At 39.1% G+C, this 21617-nt stretch overlaps 3 protein-coding genes across 6 annotated transcripts in view; 2 read left to right on the top strand and 1 right to left on the bottom strand.

The window, feature by feature from the left end:
• The window catches only part of Elp1 (elongator complex protein 1), a 117326-nt gene extending 113154 nt beyond the window's left edge, over positions 1-4172 (top strand). For all 4 annotated transcript variants that reach the window (XM_089251429.1, XM_089251428.1, XM_089251430.1 and 1 more), the window contains exon 35: positions 3926-4172. In XM_089251429.1, the coding sequence (XP_089107555.1) occupies positions 3926-3996 (71 nt within the window). In that variant the 3' untranslated portion in view covers positions 3997-4172. The remainder of the gene's footprint in view (positions 1-3925) is intronic.
• Positions 4173-14483: 10311 nt separating this feature from the next.
• Positions 14484-15677, bottom strand: LOC149068553 (phosphatidate cytidylyltransferase, mitochondrial). The gene has a single exon (XM_089250636.1). It carries the CDS (start codon positions 15480-15482, stop codon positions 14490-14492), a length of 993 nt encoding a protein of 330 aa, XP_089106762.1. The 5' UTR covers positions 15483-15677; the 3' UTR covers positions 14484-14489.
• A 271-nt stretch (positions 15678-15948) lies between these two features.
• Positions 15949-21617, top strand: part of LOC149068552 (uncharacterized) — a 29942-nt gene continuing 24273 nt past the window's right edge. The window contains exons 1-2 of the mRNA XM_089251080.1: positions 15949-16097; positions 17917-18018. Coding sequence (XP_089107206.1) covers positions 16071-16097; positions 17917-18018 — 129 coding nt within the window. The 5' untranslated portion in view covers positions 15949-16070. The remainder of the gene's footprint in view (positions 16098-17916; positions 18019-21617) is intronic.

The raw sequence follows: 21617 nt of genomic DNA, 5'->3' as shown, positions 1-21617 counted from the left end.
TGAAATACTAGTATAATTATTGAATGTTGTGTTTCAGTTGCATTGTATCACAATGCTGTTGTGTGGGAATCATGATGGACTCACATCTGGAGGACCCAAGTTAGAAGCCCACTGATAGCGTAGTGGTGGTGGGTAAAAGTTTGTTTTTCAACCTCAAGGCACGAATTAGTGCTGATCTCCCATTTAAAAAATTCATGCATGACAACATTCAAAACTTAAGCTGTTAAGCTGAGAGGTTGTATGACAAGAAAAACACATTTCAGAAGGCGTGTCAAAATAACGGTTTTCATTGTCCCCAAAAAACCATATGCTCAATTTATTTACAATGCCCACAAAACAGGTGCATATATAGTGAAACCTTGCTGCAACGATACTCAATAAATCCCTCTACAATGGTATTTTTTCAAATATTGTTTGGAATATTAAGAAGTCATCAACGAATAAGGCAAATACACAAAAAATACAAAATTCCTAATGCATTTTTGACACACAATAAGTGTAGTCTGCAGAAGAAAAAATATCAAACCACTAATCACACTGACCTACACTGGAGAAATAAATTAAGAGAATTTGCATATTTTATCGAATTTCATGAAAAGAACTGAACTGAATGTAAAACCCCTGCTTCTAGACAAAAATGCAAATCGTGTACGTCAAATACGTAAGCGTACACATGTGTGTAGGCGGAGCCTGTAGAGAAACAGGCTTTATAAGCGCGTGTAAGTTAAGACGCATTTCGTTCGCTAGCACACCTCGGCAAATTTCTTGGTGTTATTTTGCAGCAATCGGTTAATTTCAAATTTTAACAGTAAAAATGAGTAACCACCAACGCTTAGATGATGGAATGAGGTGGTGAATTGTGGGGAGGCTAGAAGCAGGCCAATCTCAAGTCCAGATTTGTAGACAGTTCAATTTAACGCCCAGCGTGGTGTGTAACTTATGGAAACAGTTCCAGGATACCGGATCCATCGAGAGAAAGCCTGGGCAAGGTCGTGCAAGAGCCACGACGGCCAGAGAAGATCGCCATTTGTCGATTATAGTGAGGCATAACAGGAGTGCTACAGCTTCTCAGCTCTCTCGTGACTTGTATGCAGCCACAAGAACCCATGTATCAAGGGTGACTGTTTCCAAAAGACTTCATGAGAGAGGGTTGTTTGCAAGACCTGCTGTTTGCGTCCCGCTCACTTCTACGGACAGGAGAATCCATTTATCATGGTGCAGAGAGCATAGAGATTGGAGTATGGATCAATGCGCGGCCGTTCTCTTCACTGATGATTCAGCCTAAGCATCGATTCTTGCCGTATGTTCATATGGAGAGAACCAGGGACCCACTACCTACCCTCCAATGTCTGCGAAATCGACCATTATGGCAGAGGAGGTTTAATGGTCTGGGCAGGCATCATGTTGGATGGCCGCACACCTCTCCATGTCTTTGAAAGAGGCACTGTGACTGGTGTGAGGTATAAGGATGAGGTCTTGGAGCCCTATGTTCACCTTTTCAGGGGTGCAGTTGGCCCTGAGTTCATTTTAATGGACGATAACGCGAGGCTACATAGAGCTCTTCTGCTCTACGATTTTCTAGAGAGTGAGGATATTCGCCGGATGGATTGGCCAGCCAGATCTCCAGACCTTAACCCTATAGAGCATGTCTGAGACGCTCTGGGGAGGGCAATTGCAACTCGCAACCCCCCTCCGGGAAACCATCCAGGGAATGAAAACAGCGTTGCTGAACGAGTGGGACCAATTGCGACAGGAAATGATAAACTACCTTATTTCAAGTATGAAATCACGCAGCAAGACCTGTATATCTGTAAGAGGGGACCATACCCCCTATTAACCCATTTTTTTGTTTATTCTGCAACCGCTGTTTCATACCTTCCGACTCCAACGAGTGTTACACACGATCATGTGTGTGTATTACAATTATTGAATGGTTATTTGTTTTGTATTGTATCAATGTATGCACATATCAAATTTCATTAAAATCGGCACAGTAGTTCTAGAGATAATCGACCAAGTCTGCAAATTCTCTTAATTTCTTACACCAGTGTATATTATCAAAAAGTAGTATTCCACTTGGGTTGAACACAAAATCTTAACTCTCAGTTGCTTAGCGGAAAAAAGTATGTTTGTTCACTTGATTCACATTCTTCAAACATGAAGCATGAAGGTGAGAGCCTGCATGTGATACTTTATTTAATTTTTTATAAGGACCACTCAAAATATGCCATCAACTCAGAGTATTGTTCTTTGGCCATTATCACAATGGCCCTTTTACCTGCTCTAGAAATTACGATATTTTTATAATTTTGTAATGCTTTGACGTTTGTTTGGTGAATAGCCTACTGAAACCTTCTTATTGATTTTCCGCTCATTATCCACCAAAATGTTGGATATGAGATGTCTCAGAGTGGCTTTTTGTTCATGTATAATCTTACTGCATGAAACTGACTTCTCTATAGGGGCAATGAAATTAATTGGGTTTAATTTAAGTTTGTCACAGAAATTAATCCCAAGGCTTTAGTTTGCATTCCTGTCAGTTGGTTCCCAGTTAAATTAACTATTTTAGATTTATTGACTGATGGGGATACAGACAAGGAAGCACTATTAGATTTTAATTTAGAAAATTTCTTTTTCAGGGTTCCTGATGGCATTTGGACTCTTTCACAACCAACTTCACAAACCAAAATTATCTCTCTGTCCCGTAGTCTCTTACATTGGTACAGCTTCATTCTACCTCACCTTGAAATTCCTTGTTCTGAATCTATCTCCACTCACTAAATCCAATAATAATACAGTTATAAATTCATATCAAGCTTTACTCATATAATATGTACAGTTGAACCCAAACAACTTAACATGGTGTCTTCTGACATAGTTTCAATGTTTACTAACATTCCCATAACAGGTAGTATTAGTTGTCTAGAAAGACGACTTAAAACACAATTTTTCACAGCCTGAAGTAGAAGAAATATGCAATTTCACATGCATTTCTCACAAACTGCCTTCAGCTTTGATGACAAGTTTTAAATCCAAACAGATGGTCTAGCAATGGGAAATCCTATCTCCCCAATTTAGTGTGATATATATGGACGAGTTTGAGAGTAAGCTATTGAACACTGTGCTCTTATTATTTTATCAGAGATAATGATACTTATGTGCTTTGGGATGGCTCTAAAGATAACTTAGAACAATTGTTACTCATCATGAATTACTTAGACCCTCACTTTCAGTTCACAGCCAAATTTGAAACAAACAACCGCATTAATTATTCCAAATTTCCTCATGTTTCTCAATAAAATTGGTCACCCCAAATCATAAAGAAATAAAAACTTCATGCAAAGTATTTGATTGTCTCTGATTATATATTTTTTGCCAAAAAAGGTCTTAAAAATGTCAAACTTTTGTGGAATCTTTGATGTCGTTATAACAGAGTTTCACTGCATATTGTTTTCATTAGTGTATTTTGTTTAGATTTGACCTATTACAGGTTTTTTTATGGGCATCTTTTTATCAGCCACTTCGTTGGGCATTTTGTCTGTTGTGGCGTTGTATTTGTATAAAATTAAAAAATCTTGACATTAGTAATGTGGTTCCTTCAGATTTCTGGCATGAATGCCAATTTTCAAATAAAATTCTGTTGATCTATTTTGAGTTGAACTGAAATTCTTTACAACAGTTTTATTTAGTTCGTGAACATTAAAATTTTGTTTGCTTTTCATGTAGTGTTTAACTTTCTTTAAAGGACTGCACAGGTAGTCATTTTGAGTTAAATACATACAGCATACAGTATGTAACCCTAAAAATTCCACACTCCTCAGGCATAGAGGTTGCCTGATTTTTTAATGTCAATTTGCGTTAATATTCTTTTTATTGCTATTGCTTCATATTGCATTCCATATATTTTTTCATGCTTTCATTTCAGCGTCTTGCAGTGAAGTTCCTGCTCCAACATGGAGGAAGATGGACAACATTTACTTGAAGTGCTTAGATTAGCCAACTGACAGATTCTCAATTCTATTACGTTTGAAAAAAAAAGAAAATCAAACTGTATTCATCGAATATGTATGAAAATATGTACATATTGAATTTCATTTGTCAGGAGCATTCACGCCATGTTAATATTTTAAATATATTCTCACATTTTTATAAAAGATGCGACATACAATGACTGTTAATTTATTAAATTTGGTCTTGATTTAACACCATAGCTTATAGTTAATGAGGTTTTCGCTGCCATCGTTTGATGAAAATTGTTCGGATTCAAAGACCGTTGTCTGTTTGAGTTAGTTCTCAACATTTCCCCAACACTAGCAGTTGGCATCATCAGGAGAATTGATAAAACCGGATCAAAAGTCAAGTTTTCCGGAGTCTGAGGTTGTATTTACGTACATGAGTGTCTTGACATACACTATTGCTTTGCAATTAGTCAGTTGCTCCTATGGTTGGCAGCATATTGAAAACAGTTCTTATGCCAGGAGAATCTGATTGGCCGAGAGATGTGGAGTTATCTGATTAGCTGTTGTCATCATTCTGTTGCTGGATCTTGAAGGTTCTCGTTCTTCTGAGAGCTGGTGTCCATGATCTGCTCAATTTCAAAGTTTCTTCTTTTCTATTATAGCTGCTTGTATATTTCAATAGCCTCTCTGTAGATTCATGGGAAGGAGTGGTCAACATTAGCTATTACCTATGTTTTTCTGAATTGCACACTGTGGTTGTCGTTAAGTGCATGCTCCTCCACCGCCAACTTTTGTGGTTGGGGAAACGTTGAGAGCTAACTCAAACGGATGACGGTCTTCAAACCTGAACAAACAATTTTCATCACAATAGCTTATGATTACATATGTTCGATTGTTTGCATAAGCATGTTAGAACGAATCATTTGGACACTTCAGTTAGATTTTTATAGTGAAAAATCAAAGCTATAGCTCATATTTATAATGCACTTAATTCTACAGTGATTTTCTACACATTTGCAATTTTCACTTCAAATTATAGAAGGCAGATAGCACACAGCATTGGTGTAACACGAAAAGAGCATAACTTTGACAACATAAATAACATTAAGGCCACAAACACTCAGAACATACATCCCGACATGTACCAATCTGTTAGAAATTCCCAGAGGAATGTTGAATAGGTGCATGTGTGGTTAAATAGTGGTTTTGTATCCATTAAATTTTTTTGAAACAATTTTAGAAAATACCTTACTTGTGGAAGCTGTCCTATGGACAATAATATCTATAATGATTTTTGTCAATAGTTTTTTAGTGAGCTCTAATCTCATCACTATGTGTTCTCGTATTGGGTGGTCAGGGTAGCCTTTACTTTCAAATACAAGAGTGTTCCAAATCATTTGTAAAGTTCTAATTTTTCACAACTCGAATATTGCCATTCTCTTCAGCCAACCTGTTAAAGTAAACTGATTAACCATCCTTTTATACCCCAAATAAAATTCACTGTTCTTCAGAAAATTGTTAAGCACTGTCTCTTGGACATTAATATTCTATCAAATTTCTTAAGAAATTAATCTACATCATTTTAAAATGAGGCTCTTACCCTTTTCTATAAGAGATAGCCCTTTGCCTTATCAGCTTTACGAATTGAACTATTGAACTTCACAGGAAAACAACCACGCCAAACGATTCAAGGAAATGATGCCTAGCTATAAGGATATGAAAATAATGTGAGTGATGTGAGAAAAGGGAAGTGGCCTTATAGTTTTCCCGTTTGCATTATACTATAAATCAAAAAATCTATAAAAAATAATGCAGTAACACCCTGATTTAACTGAAAATTTCTGCCACTAAGTGGGTTTGCTAAGAAGTCACCAATGAATAAGCCAAATACAAAGAAGTCCTAATGCATTTCGGCAGACAGTGGGTGACGTCTTCAGAGGAAAATATTTAATCACTAATCACGCTGACCGAGGATGCACTTGGTGGGAGTTAAGATTTTGTATTCAACCCAAGTGGGATCCTTGTTCAGCATGCGATTAGTGGTTAAATATTTTCCTTTGAAGATGGCACCCACTATGAGTAGAAATGCATTAGGACTGTTTTGTATTTTTCGTGTATTTGCCTTATTCGTTGGTCACTTCTCAATATTGTTGGGCAAAGTCAATGTACTCTTCCATGCAAGTGTGTCATGCAACTTCAGAGCAATTTTTCATGCTTCCACAGGGCATAGGCTTCTAACTGGTGTCCTGCGAGACCTTTTCTGAAGTTCGGTGGTATCAAAAGGTGTGAAAAGTTTGGTGTTACACATAAAAATATCGATGTTTGAGTTCTGGGTGGAAGTAAGTTTTATACACATAAACCAAAATACAATAAAACCCTCTCTTTAACAGACTGATGAGCGAAAAAAAGTGGTGGGGGGGGGGGGGGGTTGACAATAAATAAGGGTTCTTATCAAAGTCTTCTTGACATAATTTTGAAATAAACCCAGTTCTAATTACATAATTTAGAGGTAATGTGTGAAACTAGTATTGTGCACTCTTGTACATGTAATTTAATTCCCAATGGAATATGAAAAAACAAACAAACTAATTTCCTGTAAATAAGCAACAACTGGAAAAATGGAAGAGTAAGGCTCTCCTCACACGGGGAAACTAAAATCGAACCAGAGTTGCCTCAACTTGAGAGTTGACTTGAACGAGTTGAGTTGCCCGTTCTGTTGCGAAACAATGGGGTGGGTGGACTGGATACATCGGTTAAATGAAATACACTAATTACACAAGGAAACACACGTCCTTTATCATCACACTTGATTTACGGGAGACATTCCACTTAATACTTTGCCAAAGGGCCAACTACAATACTCTTCATGCTTTTGGCATAACCAGCCATTATCAAGGCTTCACTTTTATATCATAACACTCCTCCTTGCCAAGCATGATGAAAGGAAAAATAACATTGATGCGCTTCATCCTCCTTGCCTGCAGCTGGTTTGCTGCTGTTGCTGGATTTCCTAGCCTTTGGTTCATTCTCTTCGTTCTCGTCTTCTTCGGCACCGTTATCGACGTCGGACTCATAGTTCTTCGATTTCGTACCTTGGTGACCATCACAGTGTTTCTTGGACGGCAAAACTTCATCCTCTTCTTTCTCTCCAATACCATTTCTTCGTACCTTTTTGTCTGCCGGCCTATGGCCTTTCACTTTGGTAACTTTGATTCGTAATCCGAGCCGGTGTCGTCATCACTGTCCTCCTTCTAGTGTTCGGAACCTTCTTGCTCGTCATATTTAGCTTTTGTCATCGTCGCCTTGCACTCGTGATTTTTCGGACTGGCTTTCACGTCGGCGGTACCATCCTTGTCGGAGTCGTCGTCTTGGTCACTTTCCTTGGCAGCTGCTTTGGGGGATCTCTTGCGCCGTTTCCAACTAGAGTTATCGTTGTTATCGGTCATCTTCTTAGCCGATCTAGCTGCCGACCCCGTTTCTTTAACGACAGCGTCACTCACTTTGCCAGCTTCCTCAACAGTCACTTGTTCTGCTTCTTCTTTTATAGCTGCTCTCCACATTTCTGCATCAGATAATTCCATCGCTTCTTCGACGGTAGCAGGATCCTCGATCCGAATATCAGCATTAAACTGCGCTTCATTGACAGCTTTGTATGACACTGGATTCCCATAAAAACTTGTAGGTCTGCTTTATCTCTTGCTTCTTATAACATCTGGAAGTTGATCCGCAGTGGTTGTAGACTGTTTTGACTTTCCAACCATTGCTCTGCATGCTTCAATGCATCCCTTAGAGGGGCTCCAGGAGGTATCACTTGTACTTCTTGGTCATTTAGATTGACTACTAATTCACTTCCTTTCAACTAACAATCTGTTTGACTCCTCCTGAATGGAAAAACAGTCTCATCAAACCTCACATTCCTACTGGGAAAAAATATGTCTTCGTCTACGTTCCACAACTTGTATCCCTTGACCCCTTCAGGGTATCCAATGAATACGCATTCTTGTGAGCGCTTCCCTAACTTTCCCTTTACTTGCGTTTTATCGATGTGCGCATACGCTTTACAACCAAAAATTTTAAGATGACTAGTTTTGACTGGCCTTTTGGTCCAAAGTTCTTCGGGTATATCTCCCTGGATAGCTTCAGATGGGCATTTATTCCGCAAATAACAGGCGGTAACGACGGCATCTGCCCATAAGTTGTCTGGGACCTTCGAGTCTAGAAGAAGACATCTGGTCATGTCGAACAGGGTGTGATTCATCTTCTCAGCTACCCCATTCTGCTCTGGAGTTCTAGGGACCGTGAGCTGCCTCGATATTCCATTCTTGTTCAAAAAATCGTCAAATTCACGACTGATATATTCCCCTCCATTGTCGTTTCGTAGAGTAGCGATTTTAACTCCATGGAAATTTTCGACAGTCCTTTTGAACTCAATAAATTTCTCGAGGACTTGACATTTGGATTTCATAGGCTTCACTACTGCATACCTTGAGTAGTTGTCAACAAAGGTGACAATATACCTTGACCCTCCTTTAGATGTAGGCATGATAGGTCCTGTGACATCACTATGAATGAGCTGAAGTGGCCTCGATGCATGTTTGGTCTCTCATTTAGGAAAAGGAATTTTTCTCATCTTTCCAAGGACACAAGTAGAGCAAATATTTCCATCTTCCATTGCTTCTGCACAACTGTTGACAGTGTCATCCTGCTTCATGAGCTTCTTCACTGCATTCAAATGAAAATGTTCTAAGCGTCGGTGGATAAGATCCTCATGCCTTGAGATATGCGCTTTATAAGTCCTCGCTTCTTCAGCCTTATAAAGTCTCCCACTTCTATATGCAGTAAGGATTACTCTATTTCTTTCATTAGGGTCCTTGACGATGGCCTTGCCCCCTTGAAATGAAACAGTCATTCCCATCTCCTCGATTCTTCCCACTGAAAGGAGGTTACCGTCGAGCTCTGGTATGTACAGAACGTCGGCTAGATAGAATGTTTCTTTACCACAGGATTTAACAGGCTTCAAAACAACATCACCTTTTCCAACCACTTCCATTTTCTCGGAATTAGCTATTTCCACTTCAGACTTCACAGTTGTCAAGTTGAGAAACTTATATTTTTGTGAACACGTGCTTCGTTGCACCACTGTCTAGATACCAATCGCAGCTAGGCTTCTTGTTACCAGCGTTGGCAGTAAGGGTTCGATTCGCGCTCTGCGAAACCATATCGGCCCGATGGGACGTGTTCTTTGATGGGCAGTTTCTGGCTATGTGTCCCTAAACACCACAGGAAAAACATAGAATTCTTCTCTCCTTATTTCTGGAGTATCTCCCTGATTTTACGCGAGTTTTTCCTATATCGTCAGTTTTAAGAGCGCTATCGCCCACAGCTACGCGATTCGTTTGCGTATGGTCACGCAGTAACTTCTTTGTAACGTGCCGATGATCCCCCGGCGTAAAAGTCCGTAGTCACCGTCACGTGATCTGTTGTCGTAAATGTTACTAGTCTGCAGCTGTGATCGTATGGCGACGATCAAGGCCGATCGTGATGTTCGCCTGCGATCGCATGCAAATGAGGTGACCTTGAAGCCGATTGGCTTGATCAGACACGTGCGGTCGGATGTTTTCCTTTAAATACCGGCCGTACGTTGTAACAGTGCTGATTCTGCGTTCGTCTAATCTTGTTCTATTCTACTGAAGCCCTCTAGTAGGACGGTTCACCGTCTTGCTACCGTATCCATTGGCCTTAGGCTGAATTGTTAAAATGCAATAATCTACATTATTTGAATCCGTTTTCCGGCAGGTCCGGAATCAAAAATATAAAATAATCTTCACAGTCAAAGTTCTTTATTGCTGATCGAGGTGGTCCGGCCCTCAACCGAGAGGCCCCCCGGAGCTGATCAAGGTGGTCCGGCCCTCAACCGAGAGGCCCCCCGGAGCTGATCAAGGTGGTCCGGCCCTCAACCGAGAGGCCCCCCGGAGCTGATCAAGGTGGTTCGGCCCTCAACCGAGAGGCCCCCCGGAGCTGATCAAGGTGGTCCGGCCCTCAACCAACAGGCCCCCCGGAGCTGAGCAAGGTGGTCCGGCCCTCAACCGAGAGGCCCCCAGGAACTGATCAAAGTGTTCCGGTTCTCAACCGAGAAAACTCCTCTGATATTTACGGGAAAGGCTAACAACATCGGATGTCCGATCACTGTACAAGTTGACTGTTGATGATCATCAATTGGTGAGCCAGTATCTTTACTGTTAACGTCAAATAGAGGGCTCCACGATATACTAATCCATTGTTAAAATTGACTAACCCTATAATTAATTTGAATAAATAATAATATTTCATGCGAAAGTTTGTTTGCAATCATTTTCCACTTGTCGTTTGCCACTTTATTACTGGATATTTCGAACCGGGCAAGCAACTCCCATAAGGGACGTTGCATCTTCTCTTCCACAATCAGACGCGATTTTACCATTTTTGTGGATAGTTCGTTCTCATCATGCTCCAAGTTCAGTATCAGACCTTCATACTCTTTGGGTAGACCCATTAAGATCACAAGAGCGACTTCCCTGTCTGTGAAACCATATCCACAGGACGCTACTTTTCGATGTAAGTCCATCAATCTTCCCAAGTATGCACTTACGCATTCGTCAGGCCTCATCGACACATTAAAACACTCTCTAAGAAGCTGTAGTGTGTGTAATAATCCGAACTTCGTGTGAATGTCCCTCAAGGATGCTCAAGCGTCCCTCGCTCTCGCATAGTACATGATATCGTCTAAAAAGTCATCTTCGACCACTAAAAACAGAAACGCGAGGGCCCTTTCATTGGTTTTCCTCTCGTCCTCCCTCAGTTCTGGTCCGTATCCGGGTTCTATGGCATCCCAGCAGTCTTTCTGCACCAGTGCGGCACGCGTCCGTATACTCCACGCGTTGTAATTGTCCCTATTAAGCTTTGGAATCTTCAATTCCTCCATCTTTATTAGGCTTAGGTCCGCACGTGTAGAATTTTCTGCGATCCTTTGTGAAATTAGATTTAACTTATCTACTTCCTACTTACCGATGAAACGTCTATCCAGGAGCCTTTCCGCTGATAACGTGTTGCGAAACAACGGGGTGGGTGGACTGGATACATCGGTTAAATGAAATACACTAATTACACAAGGAAACACACGTCCTTTATCATCACACTTGATTTACGGGAGACATTCCACTTAATACTTTGCCAAAGGGCCAACTACAATACTCTTCATGCTTTTGGCATAACCAGCCATTATCAAGGCTTCACTTTTATATCGTAACACGTTCTCCCTCACTCTGCGCTACTAAAAAATATTCAAAGCCCGGGAAATTGAGTAAACACGGGACAGTCTATAGTACCGGAAAATAAGAAGGAGAACTATCTTGTTAACCAGGATAGGAAAAATCGAAATTTATTTATTTATATTTAAATAAAAATCGTTACAAAGAAATAAGTAAAATAGTTTCTATTATAAAATTGAAATTACTACAGAATTTCAGCTCACAAGTAAATACGAAATTTCTTTATTCAAAATGATATCATTTTGAAATGAAAATAAAATAGAAAAATTATATAATTTTTTAGTATAATTTCATTTGCTTTGAGTGATTTCAATGAAAAAAATTCGCAATAAAATGTGTTTTCCCTCAATAAATATGCCTCTCGGTACGTATATTATATATATATAAGATTATTATATAAGTTATTGTTTATTAGTTAAAGTATTGTCACGTCAGATTTTGAGTAGTTTCATTAGATGAAACGGTGAAAGCTACGGTTCTGAGAAGCAAAAAATAAACTGTAGGCAAAACCACAGCTAAACAACATGAATTGTTTACGTTTAAGGGAATGATTTTCCCCGAATACTCCGACACACAGATGTGCGTGTAACGTGACCTAAATTACAGACATTCCAAGCAAGGGGGAAAATCAGGGACCATTCCTATATGATACATGCTTGTTTTGGTACATGTTGTAAAAGTAGACGGTATTTTGAAAATTTCTGGAGGTGCCGACCCCCAGGGCCGTCTTTTAAGAGCATCTTGGGTCCCAGATCCATGTATTTTTTTCCGAGGCCCTACTTAGCAAATTCACTTGGTTACTCTTGAAATTTTTTTACCAGATCTAATTTTCGTGATGCCCCATCTTCTTTTGAAATTCCCCGGGGGAGGGTGTGCCCATGTGTTTACCACAGACCCGTTTCATTCAGTGGCATCATATTCGGAGGTGCTCAAGCACCCACGGTAATTTGTGGCATGGATCCGAGCACCCCTAGAATTGATTCAGAAATTAAAATTTCCAATATAAAACTAAAGATGAGCACCCACAGTTTTGAAACAATTGCGACGCCTCTGATTTGATAATAATTTGAAAATAGTATCAATTTAAATAAAGAAATCGTATTTACCTGTGAGCTGAAATTTGTCAAAATTTCATATCCTTTCAACTGATAATTTATTACAAATAATCTATATACTCTGGATTGATTTCCAATTTACTCGAATGACGAAAATATGAAGGAATGCTATATTTATGTTTTTGCTTTTTATAGAGGCGGTTTCTTCAACTACAGTTGGCGGCGACTAGCATGCCAGTCGCCAAGTGATTGAGTCGCGTTCAATATTTCGTCGCCAATACGCCAATTTCCTCATGTGAAGCCATCTATTGAAATATGCTTGCTGGGTTTCTGGAAACGGTTTCTCTTATCAGTTGCCAGACTTTAGTTTCCCCGTGTGAGGAGGGCCTAAGAAAAGTTGTAAAAAACCCCCTTTAAGAAGAAAGAAAAATTGAAAACCCCCTTGAGAAAATTCTGCGTACGCCTATGATGGATAGCATTGCAGGATGTTTCGTAAAATTTTACAAACCATGCTGACAGGCATCTCTAAAGTTCGGCCAATTCCCCAAGCACTGCTTGGCTCTTCCTGCAATGCTGTAGTCGCTCCAATGATGTCGAAGCAATTGCTTTCCTCCCTCTGCCACATTGCACGTCAAACGAACCTGTGCCTTCAAATTTAGCAATCATCTTCTTTAGACCGTTTGCAGACATTGGACCAGAGCAGCTTCTAATACCCTTTAATGTCCGGAATTTCTCTAATGCAGATTCCACACTGTCACTGTTCTTGTAAAAAAGTTTCAAAATCAGAGCCCGATCCTTCAATAACGACCTTGGATGTAGAGAATAACAGGAACTGCATGTTCCCTGCCTTTTATCACAATTGTAATGTGAGGTGCGCATGCCATGTCTTTTAATTTGCATCTTATGACGAGTACAGCACCATCTATCGGTCAATTTTTGAACTATTTTTTTCTTTTGCCAGACAAAACCCCATAGCTTCATGTATATTCAGGTGAAATATCAGGTAATTCTGACCAGTGGTTCTTGTTTTACAGCTTTTTCAAAAACAAACTTTAATTATAATCACCCTGTATATACAGTGAAACCTATACGAAAAACAATGTCAAAAGACTGAAGTAATATTCCGTTTTAGACAGATTTCAGTTTTATAAAGATGCAAAGCAAAGCACTAATCATTGAACAGATTGCATTTTGATTCGGTTTAAGACACGTTTCCATTTCGTACAGTGTTTCTCATAGGCCGGGATTACACTATAAAAATTTTGTAAAAATCCAACCAATAAAGTAATCTGTTGCATTTGCTCGAGTGTAACCAATAACCTTATTGGTTGAATTTTTCTAGTTTCACAAATGAGCTTTTATAAAACTGTTACAGTATTATCTCGGCCTCAGACAGGTTTCACTGCATATATAAATGGGGGGGGGGAGTGTATGACATTTCACTGGCAAACTGTTGATCCTAGAGAATTTTCCAATAGAAAAAGTTTCCAAATAATGTGTAGCGCTCAAATATAATTTGTTTTAAGGGATTGTTAAAATAAAAAAATAAAAAACTTAATAGTCTCAGTATGCCCCAAAACTCAATCAGGAAGTTGTTGCCCTCTCTCTCCCCTGAAGCCAAAAAAAAAAAAAAAAAAAAAAAAAATCCATGTTTCTAAGCGCAATATTCACCAAGATATTCAAATTAAAAAAAAACAGGAAATTTGGGAAAAACTTTAAATATGGGTATATACAACGATCTTTGCATTTAGAAAGGTTTTTCCAGAATTTCCTGTTTTTCGTATTTGAATATCTTGGTGAGTATTGTACTTGATAGCATGGAATTTTTTTTGTTGGCTTCGGGAGTGACAGGGCAACAATTTTCTGACTGGGTTTTGGGGCACACTGAGACTGTATAAAAAGTTATTAAAATAAAAATTTATTTTAATAACTATACAATTTTTTGTAACATGAATGACATATCTGAGTACTACACGTTATTTGAAAACTTTTTCTAACTGGAAGCATATCTCTAGGATCAATGGCTCGCTAGTAGAATGCGATACCCCTGTTCACTGTGCACTCTGCGTAGGTATACAGCAAAAAATTGATGTTAAATTCATTTATAAAGAAATAAAACCAACTTTTCACAAACAACTTGAGAAAACACTGGTTTTGCTTAAGAAAAATCATTGCACTTTATTGAGCTGTTTCATGCTGTGAAACATTTTCAAAAGTTTTTTTGAGCTATATTTCAGCGATTTCAACAGACCAGCAGTCAAAAGACCTTTCGAACTTTGAGTCAAGCTCGGCCACCATACAATATCTGCGACAGCTTTCTCAACCATTTCTCCACAATACCGATCATGAGCGATAGCTGGCAGTATTTCCTCCAGGTCCCTATACCTTCCATTTCTGTTCCAAGCAACCAACAAGTTGCGCTGCACTGCCCTCGGGAGTAGATTCAGGTGATGTAATATAGCTTCCGAACTACAGTCTTGTTGAAAAACACCCTCGTCTTGCTTCCAATACAGCAATGGCATTGTCTTAAGTATATTGGCATATAACGTTTGGAACTGCGCCAACTGTGGTTTCACAATATTCGTGACTTTGTTCTTATCTTCGCCAACATACATTCTGAAATCTCCACTATAAGATAATTCTGAAACTTTGATATACAGTTCCTCGTGAGTGAACGTCTCTGGAAGAGACAATAGCGAAGTGTGTATCGCGCTCTGTAGATTGAGTATGATTGCTTGTTGAAGGTGTTTATTTTTTGGGTGCTTCAACACGTGAACTGGTTTGTGGAGCCTTCCGCTGATGTACAATGTGCGCCAATCTAATAAATCTTCAATGAGGTGACTTGTTTTTATGACCCCGTATTTGATCAAAATGTCATCTATGGGAATTAACGTGTTGAAATAAACTTTCGCACCATAATCTTCTTGTACGGTCTTTATCAACTGAGCACCTCCGTATCTTAAAAACGAATAATGTTTCTTATTCATATTGATGTTGGATCTGTGCCACGTCAATGGGTCATCGACAACGAATACAAAGTCAATCATATTTTTACCCACCTTAGGTTGCGACCTCTGTGTAAAGACACCGGAACCATAAGCGAAAACCATAGACAATTGCTGTGGGAAACGTTTAATTATTTGTTCCAAAAGGGCATTCATTTTTGAGTTTAAAATTATTTAAATTCAATTTAAAATTCGATCTTCGTATACATAACTTAAGTACTCATATCGAAAACACAACACAATACAAATTAATATCCTGTTTGCCTGCCATGAGCTTTAGGTGGAAAACACAATGATAGATACAGATAGATTAACGTCCTCTATGCCTGCTTAGGGCGAAAACACAATGTTTGTAAACAAACGGGAAAAATGCAGTAATCGAGACGGCCTTGATTTTTATTTGTATGAACTTTTTTTTTGAAATAATATTTAATACTCGATTTTTCTGAGAAAAAATAATCAAAAGTGATGATACTAATAATTTTTTTATTAAAATTAAAATAAATATGTGAAATATAGTGTAGTTTTTATCAACACAAAAATAATGAAAAATATCGATGTTTAGAAATGTTTCATATCGACATCGAAATCCGGTCCCGCCATTAATTAAGTGAAGGCAGCGCCAGTTCAAAACAAGAAAAGCAATCCGTGGAGTTGGTTGTAAACTTTTTTCATTCCCTTCCCCGCTTTTGTAATTTCAATATTTTAAATAATTAAGTAGTAAAATATTTTTTTGTATAAAAAATGGCTAAAACAAGAAGTGGGCACAAGGTAAAATATATTCGTTGTTGGTGGAGAGCCATTTGTATATTTATATGGTATATTGCTATCAAATTACTGTGTTGAAGTGACGTAATTGGTTTACTAGGAAATAACATTCACTATCTAGGAAATCATTTATTCAGGGCCTCCTTAATGAGTAGGGGTGTCCAGGGCCTGTGGTTTCTCCCATAGGCAAACGGGATACCTGCCATGGGCCTCGAAATTAGCAGCCTTCTGTATTATAGCCATGAGCTCATCGCCAGGTGGGGCTGATAGGGCCGTGAAATGTGAACGATTCACATTTTTTTTTCATTCTACAAATTCACTGAACAGAAGGGGAAGGCGCCCGCCACAGATCTCAGCTTAAGGGCTGATTCAGAGCTGAATAATATGGGGGAATCCAATGTACCTACACAATAACTTGATTTTCTGACACATCACCCTGGTTCTGGCTTCCTGTGCTCCATCTGCTGCTGAGGATGTCTACTTTCTATCCATTTGAATCTGCCTCGGCTTAATTTGCAGATGAATATGCCTGCCTCTGTTCATAGGCGGAGATAGACTTGAAAGTCCGGGGGGGGGGGGGCATGGTCATGATAATGTCAATTCATCTGTACATATATGCATTAAATCAGTCGACCTCACCTTTGATGCTGGGGGGGGGGGAGAGGGAAATGCCCTGCCCATGCCTCTTCTATTTACAGCTGAAGATGTTCATTCAAGTGTGGATCCATAGGGGGAAAGAAGCCATAGAAATGATCGCCCATCCCAAGAGCCAAATCTATACCATAAAATACGGGAGGATTCAACAAACTTAGGTGATTCTCTCCAGACACATCCTGGATCCATGCCCGATCCCATATCCCACCCCTGCTAATATTTATGATAAGATTTCTATAATAAATTAATAATTATATGCATAAAATCTGTTACGCATAATCTGTAATTGTCTCTATAAGTTTGATAACTTTATCACTTTTACAGATTATGCATAATACCTAAGCATTGTCGGTAAATTTGATAAATACTAAAGAAATTATTTTTAGCTGTGGTTATACATAATATCCTAGCCAACGTGGTAAAATTAACATTTATTGCTTTTAGCAGTGATTATGTATACCCCAATATGATTGGTGAATTTGATAATGAAAATAATCCGAAATGAATCTCCAGAGAGTGAAATTGTTGGTGTATTATATAGTGTTTTTGAACTTTTTGGCGGCGTTGGTTCTTCAGTTTTTGAAGTTTATAACCTCCTCCCAATGTAAGAAGGGTTGGTAGGGTAGGAAAGCCACAGAGCAGACAATTCCGCTTGTAAAGTCAAACCCTGATATAATGTCGGCTAGTTTATTGCCAGAAAATTTCAATGAACAAATCTTATTGAGCAGGGGTTCTTAACCTAATTGGTCGTTACCCAAACTTGGGTTGCATGGTTTTTGATATGTGCAGATAAATCCATTTAGTTTTGTTATATTGACACTCAATTTAATGTGCCGCTGGTTTCATTAATTTAAAAAAACAAATTATCCCCATTGGTTGGGAAGTTGATCATGTTGATTTTAGGGAAACGATTGAAAAAAATTAGAACTCCCCTCCCAATATAAAGGGATTACAAGTTCAGCTGTTATTTTTTTTAATAAAATTCCAAACTTGTAATGGTATGATTCAGATAGCGACATTAAATTGGAATGTGAGGGTATATAATCAAACTTCTAGAAATTGATGTTTTAGTTAATAAGAAATATACTTAGTTAAACAGTGTTTTAAAAAATAGTTTTTGATAGAGTTATACGGGCACTGCTCTCAAACTGGCATTCTTTTTTTATAGGTTAATGGAAGAAAAGCTTTGCAAACTTTACAGCCATCAGTTGATGATGCACGAATCCTTGTTGGTAAAAGAGGCTCGGCCCAGCTGAAAGTTGATATAAAGGTATGGTTTTCATTATATTGATGCATTCTGACTAGAGAAGTGTGGACGAGAATATTCTCCTGGATGCAAATATTTGAGAATCTAGGACAGAGGCCTTTAATCTTTTTTGTAGTCGCAAGCAGTGCCTGTACCCAGTGTCGTCTTAACGCATCAAAGCTGCATTAAGAGTAAGCGTAAATAGTCCTATCATTAAACTGGTATCCAAACGGCATCAGCACCCTCTCTGTTTAGATGGGTTCCTGCTGGCCTGTGATTGGCTGCTATCATCGGGTGGGAAAGTCATTTCCCATAATGCATTTTCCCATCACGACGCTATATTGTTTAGTTTAAGACTCTCGGTTAGGTTGGTTAGTTATTGCTCGTGGTTATTTTGGCAAATTGTTCCATCTTTAAAATTATAAAAACGCAAAGTGCTTGAAGAGACGCTTCAATCGCTTTGTAGAAACGGGCCAACTAAAATTATATTTATTGAATGAGTCCGCGTGCATTTGATGGGTGTAAAATGACACGAAGAGGGGTGTTCACAAGTATAGATTTAGCTGTTGAAGTGTCGATAACATTGTTATTGTTACTGAGTGATTTATATTTTTATGCACAAGTACGACTCCTATAAAGAAGTAAAAAATGTGCGCTTTAGTGGGAATTAAGATTTTTAGGTTCCGTAGCAATAGACTGAAAAATAAATCAAGGTTGAAATCGGAATAACGTGATCAAGGGAAGGGGAAAGAGAAGCGTGGGAGCCACGTGATCAACCGACAAGTTTGACACATCAAACTTAAGATGCCGCTGCTATCAATTCCGCGGCCTTTCTTTAACATTGAGTGGATATGCTTAACTTACAAGTGGCTTTGTAATGCATGGGTCCATCTGGCCACGGCCCAGGGACTCACAAAAATTAGAACCGGCTAAAATTTTCGAAAATTTGTTAGGTAGGGCCTCAGAAAAATCACTTGGCCTGGGGCCCATGATGCTCTTAAAATGGCTCTGCCTGTACCCATTAGGGTTGGCAGGTTTTTGACGGTTTAAACTGTCACGTCAAAAAGGAACAGCTTTGGTATAAGGGGCACGCCAAATTGGCGACTTTTTTTCCTCCGATAAGTTGCCATCGTTGGCACGCTCCGGTTCGTTGTTCTGCTAGGTGTCGTTGTTCCAGAATGTTCTACCCTATTCTAAAGCTGTTCTGAATTTTGCCGGGTGGTGGCGCTGGTTGTTGTTTTTCCGTGTTCCTAGTGTGTCTTTCAAACGGGTCTTCTCACTTTTTTCCATTCTTTCTCTCTCTCATTCTGTTTTATTTTTTCTTCCAAATGATGTCACCTTATAGCCGCAGCGTTTTGAAAAACCGTTGGGAGACTAGTTCATTCTTTCTTCCTTCCGTATATATAATATAGTGTATGTGTCAGATTAATTATTTTGGATTACTCTTTCCTCAGGTTGTACCTTTGATATTTCCCAATATTGATTCTTTTTTACATACAGGATGCTCCTGCATCCTTTTTAATTTATAATACATAGAATATATTTATTTATACAACACGCAGGACCGTTGTTTATTTATAAGAACCTGGATTCCCGGAAAGAGAGTCCGGGTTTTAATTTATAGGTGATACATAGAATATATTTATACAACATGCAGGACCATTGATTATTTATAAGAACCTGGATTCCCGGAAAGAATCCGGGTTTTAATTTATAGTTATTTTTATTATTATAATTATGCTTGTTGGTTTTAGCATTTTTATGCTCGTTCAATTCAGCTTTTATTTATGTTTCCATTGTTTTCTATGCTGGCAATTTTTTTTTTCGGCGCCCGTAATGTGTCTAACGGCCTTGCCAACTTTTGATGGGGTCGTCGGACATATTTGGTGCTGAAAAATAAAATTGCTGAAAATCGCCAACCTGTCCCTTATACCAAAGATGTTCCAAACTATCGAGCGATTTGACATTCTTTGATTCAAGATGATTCTTGACCTTCCAAAATTTCTTCAACTGCTTATATATGTTTGCATTGATATAAACCGTCTGCTGTACTCTTTTTACAACAAATAATTGTTTAAAAAAGTTTATTACATCATGTATGTTGTAGTGACTGATCATAAACGATGCTCTGTGATGTCACGTTTTCCCGTTGTAGCGTTTTTTGCCTTGCGATGGATGGTAACCTAGCAATGGATCGCCAGAGTTTTCAAACGTTTTAGTGAGTTGATTGTATTTTGTCGTAGAGTATGGATATCGCGTATAATTTGTCCGTGTGTGTAAATAAAATGTTCATGTCTTAAAAAATGAAATTTACATCTTCTCATTGCCGTCGCCTTTACTGGTAACCCGGACGTGATCCCGAACCTGCCAAGAACTTATCGCCATGGCTAAACAGCAAGAGAGCGATCTTCGAGTTCAAGCTGTCCACGCGAAACTGCCGACATTCTCGAAGGACAAGATCAAACTTTTTTTAGTCCAGCTTGACACTGGCTTCAAGATCAACCATGTTACTGCCGAAGGAACCAAGTATAGTCAACTGTCTAGATGTGGAGATCTTGTCAACGGTAAGTGACATTGTTTTCGATCCTCCCGCATCGGATCCGTTCTCGAAACACAAGGAGAGACTTCTCGTTGTGTATAAACATTCAGCCGCGAAAGAGATCAAGATATTGTTAGAAGACCTATCCCTAAGTGATCAGAAGCCTAGTACGTTGCTACGTAAAATGTGCAAGCTTTCGACAGGGTGATTAGCGATGAGACTTTCCTAAAAAATTTGTGGTTTCAACGGCTACTAAAGAGTATACAAACGGTGTTAGCAGCTAGCAGTGAAGAACTGGACAAGCTAGCCGAGTTAGCTGATCGAGTAGCTGAGCTCACCGAACCCAATTACGGTCATGTAGCAGAAGCCTCGTCTTGCTCTTGAAATAAGAGACCTTAAACTGCAAATCTCGGAGCTGACTAAAAGAGTTGAGCAGTTGGGCAAAGATCCGAGGAATAGCCGGAACCGCTATCGAAACTCCAGTCGAGACCGACGTTATTCTGGTTCAAGGAATCGCTCGCGATATCAAGACTCCGATGAAAACACTGACGTGTTTTGTTATCATAGCAGGTTCGGAAATAAAGCTTTCAGATGCAAGTCCCCCTGCGCTTACAACGCTCAGAATATTCAGGGAAACGGTCCAAGCCCCCCCCCACAGTAATGGCATGTGGTGGCGGCGATAGCAGTCTTCACCATAGCCGTTTGTTCATTATGGAAAGGAAAAGCGGCATGAAGTTTTTAATTGACTCTGGAGCTGATATATCAATTTTACCTTACAAAGGCAACGGCAAACCGACAACTTTTGAGCTTTTCGCTGCAAATAGTTACCGTATATCTACCTACGGTTTGAAACCGCTGAAATTGGACTTGAACTTACGGCGGAATTACAAATTGCATTTCACCCTCGCTGACGTTGAGAGACCAATTATCGGATCAGATTTCCTTGCTCACTACGGACTCATCATTGTTTGATGAGTCCGTAGTGAGCAAGGCAAACTCCCTTTGGATTGTTTGAATTCGTAGTCATGCCGTTCGGACTCTCTAACGCTGCACAAACGTTCCAACGCTTCATCCACGAGGTGCT

The sequence above is a fragment of the Pholcus phalangioides genome, unplaced genomic scaffold (assembly GCF_987345545.1).
Source record: "Pholcus phalangioides strain wild (caught in Gottingen) unplaced genomic scaffold, Ppha-v1.0 ptg000024l_1, whole genome shotgun sequence".
In the NCBI taxonomy this organism is placed as follows: Eukaryota; Metazoa; Arthropoda; class Arachnida; order Araneae; family Pholcidae; genus Pholcus; species Pholcus phalangioides.
This window is presented reverse-complemented; position numbering and strand designations above follow the sequence as displayed.